The 15,910-nt window shown below is 44.4% G+C and overlaps 1 protein-coding gene across 2 annotated transcripts in view; it reads right to left on the reverse strand.

The window, feature by feature from the left end:
- FAT2 (FAT atypical cadherin 2) overlaps nucleotides 1–15,910 on the reverse strand; it is a 98,840-nt gene that overhangs the window by 38,639 nt on the left and 44,291 nt on the right. For both annotated transcript variants that reach the window (XM_024994265.2, NM_001192572.2), the window contains 5 exons: nucleotides 11,412–15,470; nucleotides 9,681–9,877; nucleotides 7,165–7,318; nucleotides 5,054–5,287; nucleotides 2,100–2,483 (listed from right to left, as the gene is read on the reverse strand). In XM_024994265.2, the coding sequence (XP_024850033.1) occupies nucleotides 2,100–2,483; nucleotides 5,054–5,287; nucleotides 7,165–7,318; nucleotides 9,681–9,877; nucleotides 11,412–15,470 (5,028 nt within the window). The remainder of the gene's footprint in view (nucleotides 1–2,099; nucleotides 2,484–5,053; nucleotides 5,288–7,164; nucleotides 7,319–9,680; nucleotides 9,878–11,411; nucleotides 15,471–15,910) is intronic.

The raw sequence follows: 15,910 nt of genomic DNA on the forward strand, positions 1-15,910 counted from the left end.
TAACTCTGTGTCATATGGAGCTATAATAACCCTTAGAACAAGAACAAGGTGTGATTCCCATTTTCTAGGTAAGTCAGCTGATGTGCCCAAAAGCTAAGTGACCTGCCCAAGGCACCCATTTACTAGGTGCTACAGTCACCTAGTAAATGACAGAACTTACGTTATAGAGTTTTATACCACCCAGCATTGTTCAACAAATTGTTAGGGCAGAGAGTTATTATTATGAAAACTGGAAAATAAAAGAATAAGGATTTATCCTGCTATTCCTCTATAACTGAATAGTTAAAGGTAGAAAACTCTTCTTTATAAAATGATTCCAGTTAGTAAATGAATGAAGAATGATAGGACTAGAAAAAGCCACCATTTTGCAGCCCCTAAAGAAATAATGTACCTAGGAAATAATCACTAAAGGCTGTTAAAACCTCTGTTGAAGGAATAGCTATATGAGGAACTCTGTAATAAATAGATCATACTGACAGCCTCTGAGCCCACCATCAATCTTAACCTCAGGAAAAAGAACCAATAAACCATTACATGCCTCCTAATGTGGTGCAAAGCAGAGCCCAGCATCATCTATGAAGCACTGTTGGCAAAATATTGAGCTTGAACGTGATCAAGGTCTTTGATTCAAATGTCATTTATAATAAGCTTAGGGGCTAGGGGGATATATTATATGACATCATAAAGGTACAACTAGCCAATCCAAAATATTAGAAAATCTTGCCTCACACATGACCCAAATTTTTCATTAAAATAAATAAAATATTTATTTTATTTCATTAAATAAACAAATAAGTGGGAAATAAAGAGGGAGAGGAAAATGTTAGAGATCCAAAGGGACGTTATATAGTTTCTATCAATGAAATGCAATATGTGGACTTTTGAGGCTGTTGACAAACAAACCAACTTCAAAAAGTCATTTGAGATATAGTCTGAAAAGTTGTCTGGAAACTATATTAAGGAATTATTATCTTTTGGGTGTGATAATGATATTATGGCTGTGCCTATACAAGAAATTCTTATCACTTAGAGATACACACTAAAGTATTTACAAACCACACAATATCATGTCCGGGGTTTGCTTTTTTTTTTTTTTTTAACTGAATCTTAATCCTGTTACTTATTTATTTGGCTGCACTGGGTCTTGGTTGTGGTACACGGGATCTTTGGTCTTTATTGAGATGTGCAGGCTCTTAGCTGCAGCATATGAGGTCTAGTTCCCTGACCAGGGATTGAACCCCGGCCCCCTGCACTGCGAGTGCAGAGCATTGGCCACTGGACCACCAGGGAAGTCCCTGGGATTTGCTTTAAAATAACTCAGCAATGGGTGGATGTGAGGGTTAAGGATGAAACTAGACAAGACGAATGTTGATAATTACTTAAGCTGGATGATGGGAACATGGGGTCCATATACTGTTTCCTCTATTTTTAAAAACATGTTTAAAGTCCCCATAATAAAAACTGAGCAAAAATTACTGCTCAACAGGTGGTTGCTTTAGGAGGTAGAGCACACCATTGCAGAGGTGGGGAGGGATCCACGTGGGGCCTGGTCTGACCTGAGCAGCTTCTGAGGCCCTTCCATGGGATGCTGTGAGTCTGACTTAGATTCTTTCATGGATAGGAGGATAGAAGAGAGCAGTTTTCCTGATGTCTATCTTTATGAGACTAAGGGAAAATTCAAGGGAGACGGGATGTTTGTGGATGGCTTTAGGAGGGAAGCAGGCAGCCTTGCCTTGGGCTGCTCAAGCCCCAAATTCTAGCAGGTGCTTTATGCCTTGGCAGCCAAGGATGGAGGGTGGCCTCAGCATCCTGGGGCTGGATGTGAGCTGGGACTGTGAAGTTGCAAAGTGGGAGGAGGGGGTCCTCAACACAGAGTCCTTGGTGGGGACATAATGCAAGGAGGAGTGTTTCCATGTAAGCGGGGCCCAGGGTGCAAGAAGGGACTTGGTATCTAAAGAGATCCAGAGTGAAAAAGGGGCTGAAAGATGCCAGGGAGGGGCTGTGGTATGTGAGTCAGACTGTGTGTGTGTGTGTGTGTGTGTGTGTGTGTGTGTGTGTGTTTAGGGTAGGGGTGGAGCTGCCTCCCGGCGCTGTCTCACCTGTGCGGGCATCCAGGCGGAACCTCCCCTGCTCATTCCCACTGACCACGCGGTAGCCAGTCTTCTCGGCACCCGGGCGAGTGAGGGTGGCCAGCCGCAGCACCTCTGTGCCGCGCTGGGCATCCTCTGGCACCTGCACGCTGTGCTCGGTGCTCAGAAACACAGGCAGGTAGTCCTCCAGCCCCACCACAGAGACCGTGACGGTGCCCAGCGTGGAGAGCGGTATCGGGGTACCCAGGTCAGAGGCACGGACGGTGAGCTCCAGCGCTGCCTGTGGCCTGACCTGCAGCGGCTTCTCCAGCCGGATCACACCCGTGGTGGCCTCGATGGAAAAGTGGCCTTCAGCAGAGTCCGTGAGAGAATAAACCACCTGGGCATTGGTGCCTGGGGAGGGAGACAGAGTGCATTATTCATACAGAGGGACCTCCCCTGGGCCCTGCCTGCTGCAAAACTTTCAGACAGAGGAGGGTCTGGAAGACAGGGTCCCTATAAAGGCTAACATGCTTAGGCTGTTAGCAGTGAGACCCTCTCATGGGGGGTTTCTTGACGAGGGTGGGGTTCAAGACCTCATAGAAGGTTCTTGTGAAGGGGAGGGTTATTCTGCAAACCCTTAAGGATATCTGAAGCTGTTTATGTGGAGGTTAGGGTCCAATGTCAGCTCATAAAATGAAAATTTTACAAGATTGAAACCACTCATAACAAGTTCTTTGGTTGTGATAGAACAATTCTTGATTGTGGTGGTGGTTGCATGAGTCTATACATGGGAAAATATAGAATAGAAGGGCACACATGTACATATTCAAATAAGTGCATATGGAAACTGTGAAATTTGAATAAGTTCGGAGTCTAATTATCAGTAATGTCCCCGGTGGCTCAGATGGTAAAGAGTCTGCCTGCAGTGAGGGAGACCCAGGTTCAATCCCTGGGTCAGGAAGATTCCCTGGAGAAGGCAATGGCAACCTACTCCAGTATTCTTGCCTGGAAAATCCCATGGATGGAGGAGCCTGGCAGGCTACATGGAGTTGCAGACAGTCGGACACGACTGAGCAACTTCACTTTCTTTCTTTTTCTTCTGTTGGTAATGTCCCATGACCAGTTTCCTGGTTTTAATGTCATACTACAGATTGCTGCCTTTGGGGAAAGCTGAGTGAAGGATGCATAGGCTTCTCAGTACTATTTGTGCAACTTCCTGAGTGTCTATAATTATGTCAAAATAAAAAGAAAACAAAAAACAGAAAATAAAATATACACCCATGGAAAGAAATATACACCCATGGAAAGTTCTCAGTAAATCAAAGCACATAGTGTTTTTCGAGCTTTGTCTCAGAGGCCGTTATTTCCTTTGATTGTGGACCAGATGAAGCAGTTGGCTCAGGCAGGGCCCATAGGGTCTGAAGAAGGCCAACATTAGTGCTCAGCCATGAGAGCCTCACCCAATGGGAGGAGCACAGGCCTTGAGCCTATAGAGACTGAATCCCACACACATGTGGGGACACACAACGCTTTTGTTGAATTTACATGAACTAAGTGTGCATACCATGCACATTCTTCCATATGTGTATTTTTTTCTCGAGAGAGAAGTACTGCTCAGGCTACATATGAAATATTGAGGTGGAATATTTGGGTTAAAATAATAATAACAGTTTTCAAGGGTTAATTGTTAACTGGTACAAGGCCAGAGGATGAATCCTAGAAGGGAGGTAGGGTTGGAAACTCAAGAGTGAAGAAGCTAGGGCTCTTTCATCCAAAAAGGGAACCTTGAGGCTGGAGCTGACAGTTAGCACGTCCCAGTCTTGGAAGGTCTAGGACACCTGTGTGGCTGCAGATGGCAGGACCATGATTGACAGGTATCTGCTCCAAAATGCTAACACTTAATAATTATCTGAGGAAGGAAGGGCTGCCTGGAAAGTTGGGAGCTTCCTGTTCCTGGAGGTGTGCAAGCCCTGGCTAACTGGGCATTGCAGGGCCTTAGATATTAGGCCTTTGCACTGACTATTTGCCTTCCCTGGAACCCCTGTGTTCCTCCAAAATCTCTCACCTAATTGGGCATTGCAGGGCCTTAGATATTATGCCTTTGCACTGACTATTTGCCCTCCCTGGAACCCCTGTGTTCCTCCAAAATCTCTCACCTCCCTCAATGCCAAGCTAAAACTCCCTTCCTCTAAGAAGTTGTAAATTTACTCTGTTGGTGTCTCATGAATCAGGGTATTATCACTACCATCATCTTCATCATTGTTCCTCTGGCTACTTTGATCCTGAGAGTATTTTTTACCTATAGCAAAATTGTCCAATTTTCTTGAATTAAATTTTATAATTGTATATGTGCATATATATATATAAACATATATATATACACATACATCTATAGACATAGAGATTGCCACAGTGAAAAACTTCATGATGTCAGAATCTTTTAATGGTACAATATGAAATGAATACTCCTGGATGAAACCAATTTGCCTTGTAAATAGTAAAAGGAAAAGAATCCTAATGAAAACCATGTCATTAAAATTAAAATGTAAAATATTAAAACGTAAAAATAAAATGTAAACTATTCCACTTCATTGCCTAGAAAATTGATCCAAGAATTTAGTAGACTAATGGAGTTTGTGCCCTAGGTTTCTTTCTTGTGGCCAATTAATCAGAGTCAAATAATTCTGACTGGTGTATTGTATTCAAAATATCCTGGAGCTTAAATGATAGGATTGAAAGTGCTCTAAGTCTAAGAGGCAGGGAGAAGCAATGAGGCTGAAATGCCCCACATCAGTCTTGAAACGGCCAAAATCTTTGGTCCTCTAGCACTTAGGTATGCAGTTTATGTACATTTTCTACTTGTAACTGTCTGTAGGCTCAGAAGCGACAGTCCTTGCAGTTCCAGAACAACAGAGAGAGAGCCAAAACCTCGCCTAAGGTGACCCTGTAAGCAAATGGCCTCTAATCCTTGTCTTTCTCACCTTGGTCAGGGTCCCGGGCCAATACTACCGCCACAGGGGTCTTCACCGTGGTGTTGTCGAAGACTGCCACAGCAGAGTGGCTGGGGAAGAACCGGGGGGCGTTGTCATTCACGTCCTCCACATGAAGGGTCACATCTGCCTGGCATGATTGGCCGCCTCCATCTGTTGCCTTGGCAACAAGGCTGTACACATCCTTCTTCTCTCGGTCTAAGGCTGTGAGTGTGGTCAGATCCCCTGGCAGGAGAAAGGACAGAAAGTGATCTTTCTCTGGAGGCCATGATCCTAGCATGTACATTCCTGATGTTTATATGAGATAACCTCAGCACTGCCCCCCGCCTCATTGTGCTGTCACAGAGAATAGGGGTCCTGTGTACAGATGGTTAGGAAAGAGGCTGAGTCTGTATCTTTCCACACCTGCTTGCTTTCCTAGTCACATTCCACCACTGCATCCCCAATTTAAAATTCACACCAACAAGCTACAAAGAGGTACAACATTTTAAAATGCCAGTTAGACAGTTTCTAACACCACATAAAATGTGTTTATGCTTTGGCCTACAGTTTCACTTCTAGGACTGTATCCCATAGAATAATCAACCCAAGGAGAAAATATACATGTAGAGATATTATCTGCAGCATTCTTTATAAATAGCAATATACTGAAAATATCCTGTGTCTTTCAAAAAGGTACTAGTTAAATACGTTATCATTTAGCCATACAGTAAAATATTTTGCAATGGGAAAAGTGATTATGGCAGAACTTTATGTACTGCCTTGTTGATAGCTCCAAGATATTGCTCTAAGAAAAAGGAAGTCACAAAATAGCATGCTATACAGAGATTGTGGCACGCATGGAAAACCAGTCTGATAGAACATATGCCAAGAGTGCTTATCTTTCGTTAAGAGGCTGGTTATCATGAAGATTTTCCAATGTCTGCCTAATACACACCTACATGGTTTGCATTTTTGAACAATGAGTAAGTGAAAGTTGCTCAGTCGTGTCCGACTCTTTGCAACCCCATGGACTATACAGTCCATGGAATTCTCCAGGCCAGAATACTGGAGTGGGTAGCCTTTCCCTTCTTCAAGGGATCTTCCCAACCTAGGTATTTAACCCAGGTCTCCCACACTGCAGGCAGATTCTTTACCAACTGAGCCACAAGGGAACCCCATTTTGAATAATGAACACATATTATTTCCTTACTCAGATAAACTATTGAATTTTTTTTAGGAGCCTGCTAATCATCCTTCATCTGGACAAAGAGCAGTAGAGAGAGGTTAGGTCACCTACTTGGGTGACTCAGCATGCCTGTGCTGGGGTCAGAAAGGGCAGTGCAGCTTCTTGAAGTACTCACTCTCACCTGCCACCTCCCTGCTCAGCAACCTCCATAGTATCCTTTGAGCTACTGGTTCCAAGTGTCAGCAGCTGAATTATTATTATGTGCCAGACTTGGGCTTATATTTCTATATAGTTTATTGGGATCCTTACAACAGCACCCTGGGGTTTTATCTCAATCTGCAGCATACAACCTTGAGATCATGTCTTTGATCATGACTTTTTACCTACTTGAACCCTTTAATGGCTCTGTAGGTAAGCACTTGGCTCTTGTGCCCCAGGGGGCCTCATCCTTTGCCCTCCTTCTCCCCTCCCCTTCTGTGCACCAGTTTTGGCCTTCTAGGTCCTTACCTGTGCATGTTCTTTCCCAAAACAAAGTCCTCGTATGAAATCTCTTTGTACCTTGAATGTCCAACCTTACCACTCCCTTACCCCCTGGCTATTTCCTCAAAGAAATTTTACTTAACCCCACTTCCAAACTTAAGTTCTGCTGTGAGACCTCACCTAACATCCTGAATTTTTCTTAACTCAGCACATGTCAAACCACTAACTCAATACCTTTCCCACTAGACTGTGAAGACCTCGATCTTGTCTTATCAATTTTTGTCCCCAGCATCTAGTGAATGCTTGGCACATAGTGCCAATATATGTTTGCTGAGTGGATGGATGGATGGATAGATAAGTGAATTCTTGTTTCTTCTCTAAGGAGCCTGGGTACTGGGTACTGGTTATTCAGTGTATCAGTTCTTGGCTTGATCCTGCAGCTCAGGAAACCTACCTGTGTGAGGATCCAGCTTAAATTCATCCGCCCCAGGGCCATGCAGAGAATATGTGATCTGAGCATTGGTGTCAGAGTCCAAGTCTGTTGCAGAAACCTTCAAAATGAAGTGTTCTGGAGGTACATCTTCACTGACTTTGCCAGTGTAGAGAAGCTGAAATTGAAAGACAAAGAAGAGGGAGATTGTGGGAGATATGCTAAGATCCAGAGAGAGAGTAACAGGACAAGATAGAAGCAGAGAGAGAGAGACGAGAGAGCAGAGATGGAAGTGGGGGAGGGGAGAGAAGCAGAGAGAGGGAGAGAGGAGGTAGAATAAGATAGAACATGCAGGGAAGATGGAGATGAAAAACAAGGAGAAAGATGATGGGAGACCTAGTCAGAAAAGCAGAGAATGAGAGAGAATTTCCACCATCTGAAAGCTCACACTCAAGGCTAGAAGTGAAAGTGAAAAGCCGTTAAGTCATGTCTGACTCTGTGACCCCATAGACTATAGCCCACCAGGCTCCTCTGTCCATGGGATTCTCCAGGCAAGAATACTGGAGGATATCCAGGGGATCTTCTTCAGTGGATCTTTACAACCCAGGGATTGAACCCAGGTCTCCCGCATTGATGACAGATTCTTGACCATCTGAGCCACCAGGACCTGCCACAGTCTCTTACTCCATAAGGGCCACATTTTGAAGTGTGTGGCAGAGGGGAGAGGCTGGAGTTCCCTGAGAACCCAATGTTTCTCCAGCTGCTGGCGCTGGACACAGTTTCCAAGCAAACTTGTCCCCCCCCATTGCTGAGTGTGGGTTAGCACAGACCCCCATATATGCTCTGGGTGGAGGTTTTGTGCCTGGCAGGCTGTGTGGAGATGCCCCCGCAGACTCTTTCCCCTGGCTCTGGTTATGCTCTTGATCACCTCTGAGAAGGCTAAGATGAGCTTGGCCCCAGACTCCCTCAGCATGAGGAGGATATAGGCTGGTTAGAAGGATGCTGAAGCAAAAGAGAAAGAAAGTATGGCCACTGTTCTCCCCAAAAGGTTGCCCTTCTGAAACCATCCAAAAGGTGCTTATCTTGGATCCTGCAGAGACATTTTCCATGCACCCCACTTGATAATCCAGGTTCTCTTTTTCTACTATGCTTCTATGAGATTGGAGCATAGAAAACAGGAAGGAAAGGTGATAGGATATATGATTTTTGTGTATCCCAAGGTATGTGTCCATATATATGTATACAAATAAAGTATGAAGAACTGAAGTATACACATATGCACATGCTTATATGTTTGTGTGAGTTAGAGATGTACATTTACCTGTATGAATGGGTATATTATGGATGAATGTTATTTGGTGGCTCAGATGGTAAAGCATCTGCCTGCAATGCGGGAGACCTGAGTTCAATCCCTGGGTCGGGAAGATCCCCTGGAGGAGGAAATGGCAACCCACTGCAATTCTCTTGCCTGGAAAATTCCATGGACGGAGGAGCCCGGTAGGCTACAGTCCATGGGGTTGCAAAGAGCTGGACACGACTGAGCGACTTCATGCATGCATGCATGCTTATGTGTATCTTTGTGTGTATGTATATATGTAAATACATATTTATAGAGTTATAATCTTTCAACTACGTGTATGTGTGTGAGTACCTACATATAAGTGTGCACTTATATGTATATATACTGAAGAACTGGATTTTTTATACACTTGAATTATGCTAACTTGATGTCATAAAAATTTAATATTAATAGTTTAACTTTATTTGCAAACCTTGAAGTAATGCAACCCCCCCAAATTAAAAATTATTTATTGTGTTTTAAAAAATATGTTTAAAAGCAAAGCTACATGACAATGGTTATTGATTTATGTCCTCTAAGAATGCAATTTCTCTCCTGATGTATGTGTGCGTGTGCGCACACACACACACACCACTCAATATTTTCCTTGGGAAATTTAGTGTTTAATTACATGAGGTCCTTAGGAAAGTCTCCCTTATCAAAAATGTAGCTGCCCTGTCTGTATGTTTATGTATACATGTATCCTGGGGGAGGGTTTCTGTTGGTCTGTATAATGCATGCAGATGTAGGGATATGCACATAAAGACATGGTGAGCGGTGCAGGGTGTCTCTGGGGGAAGGTCTCTTTGGATATATTTGATAACAATGAGCCATGCTAACAAGTTGAGTGATACAGTGACTTTTCCATTGAGCATAGCAGACTATTTGGAGAATGAAGTTACTTCTGGATATGTTTTACAGAAAAAAGGATCTTTTTAGGGAGTGTGGGGAGGGGGGGTGGGGAGAGCTATGGACCATGAATCCTAAAGACCTTGGTGACATCCTTTTGGGAAGGGCAAGGAATTACCTGGAACGGTCCCTGCCCCAGGCACTAGTCTGACCCCGGCCGGGGAGAAGCAAGGGCAGGTTTGGTCAGTGATGGCCCCCCTCAGAGATGGTACTCTGAATCCTTCTCCTTCCTCTTACCCTTTGCTCCAGCTTCCTTATCTCCACTCCTCCCCGACCCTCACTTGGCTCTCACCTGTGAGCACTGTGGGCTGTTATCATTGATGTCCAGGACAAAGATCTCCACTGGGACTGAAGCCTGGAACTTGCCATCGGAAGCTGTGATTCGGAGCAAGTACTTGGCTGTGTGCTCACGGTCCAGGGTCTTCCTTGAGAAAATTCTCCACTCATCTCCAACTTGGCTGATGCCAAACTGGCCCAGGGGGTCTCCCTCTAGAAATATGGGACAGAGTTTCCTGAAGCCAAGCCATAGGAACAAACCAGGCTTTGTACTATAGGTGACTGTCCACCTGACACTTTTTTTTAGGATTGCAGGGAAAGGCAAAAATTTCCTCCTTTAACTAGGGACCTACATTTCTTCAATGAGTCAGTTATTTGGTGTTATGAAACCTCTTTCAACTTCAAAGGTCTCCTATAAAATGGAATTATCACTGCAAGAAACACTGCTCCAAAATGTGTGGCTAAGGGGCACATTTCTTATTTGGTGTTCATTGGAAGACAATGGAGGAAGTTAAAGGGAAGCAGATAACAATTCTAGATAAGAACCTTCTAGTATCCAGTATCTGTTCAATAGTGGAGGGCTGGAAAGTGATCAATAACATTAAACTCTCTGAGGTTTTGTTTTACAACTGAGTACACAGGCTAACTGGAGGTTCAGATGGCTCATTAGATTTGCTTCTGAGTCATCTTTTCTTGATATTCATCATTGAGAGGGGAGATGGATTTTCGAGATTCTAAGATTCTGGAGCTCCAAGATTCAGCTATTCCCGGAGTTGATGGTACTGTGACATTTATTATGTTATTATTCAGAGAGTTTAAGATTTTTGTGTTTTTAAAAGTCTGATATTATAAGATGATAAGATTATATTTCACTAAGACTCCATGTTTCAAACAACTTTGATCCAGGCTCTGTCTCCAGGAGTCTATAATTCTTGGTTGGAATGTCATGCTTGTTAACTCTCTGCCAGGCAGCTGTGAGAGCAGAAGAAACCATGACTATGGGAATGGGATGACAAGGCACCTGGGACACAAGGAAAGGGACACTGAGAAGTAAAGAAACTCTCTGGCCACCAGTTGGCTGGTTTCACCCCTGGACAGAGATTGGAGTCGTTTAGGTTTGCAGTAGTTATCTACTGGGGAAAGCAGTTTGTAGGGTCTGGTTTTAATCCCAGTCCCGATGCAAGCTTGGAGTGTGACCTTGGTTGAGTTTATCCTCCTATCTGGGCTTTGGTTCTCCCATGTGTGTGTGAAAGAAGAGGATTGGATTGGAATCATATCCAACCCACTTAACACTCAGGTCCTATGATTGACTAGGAAGCATTTTCTACTATCCACAACTTGCCCTTGGCAGAGTACTACTCTGCAAGGATAGTCACCTCACAGAGTTTCTATAGACCACACAACTGTTGATCCCCTCTCCATCTTCCAGAAGCTAACTGAGAACAGTTACAATATCTCCATTCTATCTACTCGAGCTAAGGTAATAAGAAATCCTCTTTACAAAGCACTTTCTAATTTATAGGGAGCTATCAAAGCTTTTCCAAGTTAGATCCTGTCAGCATCCCTTGAGATGAATCAAAACAGCCATGCCAAGTCTATAACTGGAGCAACTGAGGTCCTGGAAAGTTAAGTGATTTGCTCAAGATCACACTGTTAAGTGGCAGAGCAAGGACTTAAACCCATGTCTTAAGAAACATCTTGCTGGAATTTTTTTCAATGCATCCCACTCTAAGATAGGTATCCTTACCTGTGATATAGCAGGTGACCTGTCTGTTCTGCTCAGCGATATCAGCATCCAGGGTTTTAAGAGTGGCCACAGGTTCACCAGGCTCACTGTTCTCAACCACAGATCCTCTATAGTCTTCTGAAGCAAATCTGGGGGCATTGTCATTTTCATCTGTAATGGAGACTTCAACCAGGACCTGAGAAGATAGCTGGATGGTCCGGCCATGGTCATAGGCCACTACATAAAAGTGGTAAATCTGGTTGGTCTCACAGTCAAGTTCCTGGAGTGTGGTGATCCAGCCAGTTTCACTGTCAATGGCAAAGAGTTCATGGATATTGCTACCAGGGTCCACTGGCAACCTGTAGCTTACCTGGCCATCATCCCCAGTGTCCTGATCATTGGCAGTCACTTGAATGACTGAGGTCCCCACTGGCATATTCTCAGTGAGAACAGCCTTATATGGATCAGCCTCAAATATAGGTCTATTGTCATTGACATCCTTCACTTGGATGTTGACAGAGACCAGGGAACCTAAGTAAGTGTCATTATGGGGGCAATGAGCCATCAAGTCAATCTGGTACCATTTGGTGGACTCATAATCCATGGCCTTCCTCACCTTTAGAACCCCTGTGTTTTGGTCCAAGGAGAAGATGCCATCCTTGTTGCTCTCTGGTGTGGTGCCCTGCACAAGACTATAGATGACTGGATCTTGACCTGCCACTGCTTTAACAGAACCAATTTCAGACCCCTCTGGAAGGTCTTCTGATGCAGAAAAGGTATATAGAGGTTCAGAAAACTGGGGCAAGGATACTTCATTAGGAACCACCTGAAGTCGTAACAGCATGAGAGAGTTCCAGTGAGGAGGGCCCCCATCCTGAGCTTTAATTTTTAAGTCAAAGGCCCGATTTTCCAATCCCACCAGGCTCTCTTTCACCTTGACAACACCAGTAATTGGGTTGACTTCAATGACTTCTTCTTCCAAGTCCTCCACCGAGTCTACTGAGTAGGTGACGTCTGCATTCCGGCCTTCATCTGCATCATAGGCTAGCACCTGGATGACTGGGGAGTCCTTACTGACATTAGACTGAATGGATACAGTGTACTCAGATGCTTTGAACTGTGGAGGGTTGTCATTTTCATCTGTGAGGATGATCTTCACAGTGCAGAAGGCCACGCGTCCTCCTCCATCCTGAGCCATGACCTTAATGGCAATGACCCTTTCTGTGGAATTTTCCCGGTCTAGTTTCTGCAGTGTGGTAATCTGGCCACTTGGGTTTATGGAGAACTTCTCGCCTGCTAGTTTATTGATAATGGTGTAATCTACAGTGCCATAGGGACCACTGTCTTTGTCTATGGCTAACAACTCAATCACCTTGGTCCCCACCTTTGCATTCTCAGCCAATTCTGCCTCATAAATATGCTGCTGGAACTCTGGGCTGTACTTGTTGGCATTTGTAGTGTTGATATACACAGGTACAGTTGCTCGGAAGACCCCATCAGAAGCACCTACCCTCAAATTGTAAGAAGAGTCCAAGTGCTTTTTGCAAAGGTTGTACATAGAAATTATTCCCGATGAGCTGTTAATGGAGAAGTGCCTGTCCTGATTGCCGGAAAGAATCAGGTACTCCAGGCGGGAGGTGTCCCTGCTGTCAGGATCCAGAGCTTGAACTTTGAGAACCAGGTGTCCGCAGGTTGCCAGCTCACTAACATTGGCTTCGTAGTGAGGTTGCCTGAACTCTGGGGGGTTGTCATTGATGTCAGACACATTGACAACGACAAGGGTTTCACCAGTGAGTGGGGGATCTCCTCTATCCATGGCCCTGACTTTCACATGAAAATGTTGTTGGGCTTCATAGTCCAGCTCTTGAACTGTGGACATTTCCCCTGTGCTCCCATTGATCTGGAAGAACTTGGAAACATCTGAGCCATCCTCTACAATCTGGTAAGAAACATCACGGTTCTGCCCTGAATCCTGGTCAGAAGCCAACAGTTGGATCACGGGAGTCTGAGCAGGCAAACCTTCTGAGATTGAAGTGGTGTAGACCAACTGAGAGAAAGTGGGAGGATTATCATTCACGTCCTCCACCAGGACTTCCACGGTGGCTTCAGAAAATGATCCCAGAGCAGTGTCTGTGGCTCTGACTGTGAACACGTGTTTGGTCTTAGACTCATAGTCCAAAGGGCCCGTCACGGTTAGGACACCAGTCTTAAAGTCAGTGGTGAACAGCATCAAGGGCTCTTCTTCTACAATGTTGTAGATGAGTCGGAGTCCTTCTGGACTCCGGGCCTGGGTGTGGAGAATAGGGGTATAGAGTGTGATATTTTCAGGCACTCTGACTTTGTAGTAAGGTGTCTGAAACAGTGGGTTGGATTTATTTCTCACAATGACAAGTACCTCTTCCTCAGCCTGGAGGGATGGAGTTCCTCCATCTTGAGCAATGACTTTGAGGCGATACTTATTCAGAGCCTGATAATCAAAGGGTTTCCTTAATGATATGTCCCCAAGATAGGGGTCAATTCGAAAATATGTATAATCTTCTGCAAATGCATAGGTGACAGCACCATTCACCCCCAAGTCCTGGTCAGTGGCAGATACCTGAAAGAGGACATCTCCTGGTTCTGTGCCATCTTGGATGATTGTGTGGTAGGGCAGATGTTTAAATTCAGGGCTATTGTCATTGACATCCTCAACAGAGACTCGGACCAGAGCCTGAGCCACCCTCTGAGGTGTCCGATTGTCCCTCAGTTCCACTGCCACCTCATGAGTGTCCTGCTGTTCTCTGTCAAACCCCACACCTCTCGTCTGCAACACACCTGCTGATTTTATCATGTGAAACATATCTGTGCCATTCAAAAGGAAGTAGGACAAGGTGTCATTCAAATGATTGCCTTGGGCACCAAGAATCACCAATGCCTTTCTCTCCAGTAAATTCTCCTTCACTGTTGCCCTGTAGACATCCCGGTCAAACTGTAAGGTTGTGTTAGAAGCTTGTGTCCAAGAAATCTTTACTAGTGCAGTATCTTGATACAGGCCATCAGAAGCTCTGATGATAAGCTCCCGAGAGAGTCCCAGGAGAGTAGGATCCAACACAGATATGCGACCAGTAATGGGATGCATGGCAATAGCTTCGTCAGCATTGCCAGTTTTGATGCTATAAGTGACTTCTGAGTCATCGTCACTGGCCTGCACCATAAGGAGCTCCATACCCCGGTGGATTGGCTTCATTATTGCTACTTCATATATCTGGTCCAAGAACCTGGGAGGACAGTCATTAACATTTCTGACGTTGATTATGACTTGGGCAGCCCTGGGTGCAAATAAGATGGGGCTTCCTTGGTCATGGACATAGATGTCGAATCGGAAAGAGGGCATGCTTTCATAATCCATCTCTAATACGGTGGTTAGAGTTCCCATGCTGGGATCGATTTTTAAAAACTTCAGAGTCTCTGGTTCCAAAATTTTATAGACCAACAAGGAATTTGCTTCTTTGTCACTGTCAGAGGCTCGGATCACGAGGGGGTTGTTGTTTTCATCCATGATCATGCTATTCAGTGGAGCTGCTTCACTAATTTGGCCCACAAAAGTCGATTTTGAGAACACGGGAGCATTGTCATTTTCATCAATGATGTAAACAAGAACCATGACATCAGTAAATGTGCCCGCCATATTGCTGCCTCGAATTTTCAGCTGGTAAGATGAAATTTTCTCATGATCCAGTTTCTTCTGAGTGGAGATGAGTCCAGAATATGAGTTCATGGAGAATACACCATTCTTGTTTCCCTCTCTTAACTCATAGGTAACTTCTGAGAAGCTTGTAGCTGAGATGAGGAGGATTGGGGAACCCACAGGGATTGATTCAGGGATCTCTACAAAGTACTCAGAGTTTGAAAAGATGGGGGCACTGCTGTCGGAGGGGTAGACGTGAATGATCACTGTAGCCAGGTCATGCCCTTGTGGGGAGCCTTGATCTTCTGCCTTCACTGTTAGAGTATACCGGGCATGATTTGCCTGATCAAGTTTCTGTGCTAGAGTGATGATGCCTAGCAGGGCATTGATGTTGAAGAAACCTTCGCTGTTCCCTAAAAAAAAAGACAAGAGAAATTGAAGTTTACCACATCCTTCAGAGGTACCAACTAGGCTTTCTAGATCAGTATAAGACAATCACACAAAAGCTGGGCAGGGCAAAACCCACATCCTGTGCCACCATGGATTTAGTTATGCTACAAGAGGTAGGGTAGGTCTGTACTTTATGAAATCTCTTAATTGGTGCACATAGTAGGTGCTCCATAAATGGAAGGTTTTGGGGCCATAACTTAAAGCTACAAACCAAAGCCATAGTAGAGTTTTGGAGGAAAGAAAGGAGATTTAAACTTTGTAGGAAAAGCATACTCCTCTCTGTATTTCAGTGGTGACTTTTATAGGCAAAGCTTCAGTTACATTATATAGAATTTTAAACCATTCTTTATATAACTTTGAATAGCTTTGGTTACACACTGAATAGTTGAAAATTTTCAATACG

Source organism: Bos taurus, chromosome 7, assembly GCF_002263795.3.
Source record: "Bos taurus isolate L1 Dominette 01449 registration number 42190680 breed Hereford chromosome 7, ARS-UCD2.0, whole genome shotgun sequence".
In the NCBI taxonomy this organism is placed as follows: domain Eukaryota; kingdom Metazoa; phylum Chordata; class Mammalia; order Artiodactyla; family Bovidae; genus Bos; species Bos taurus.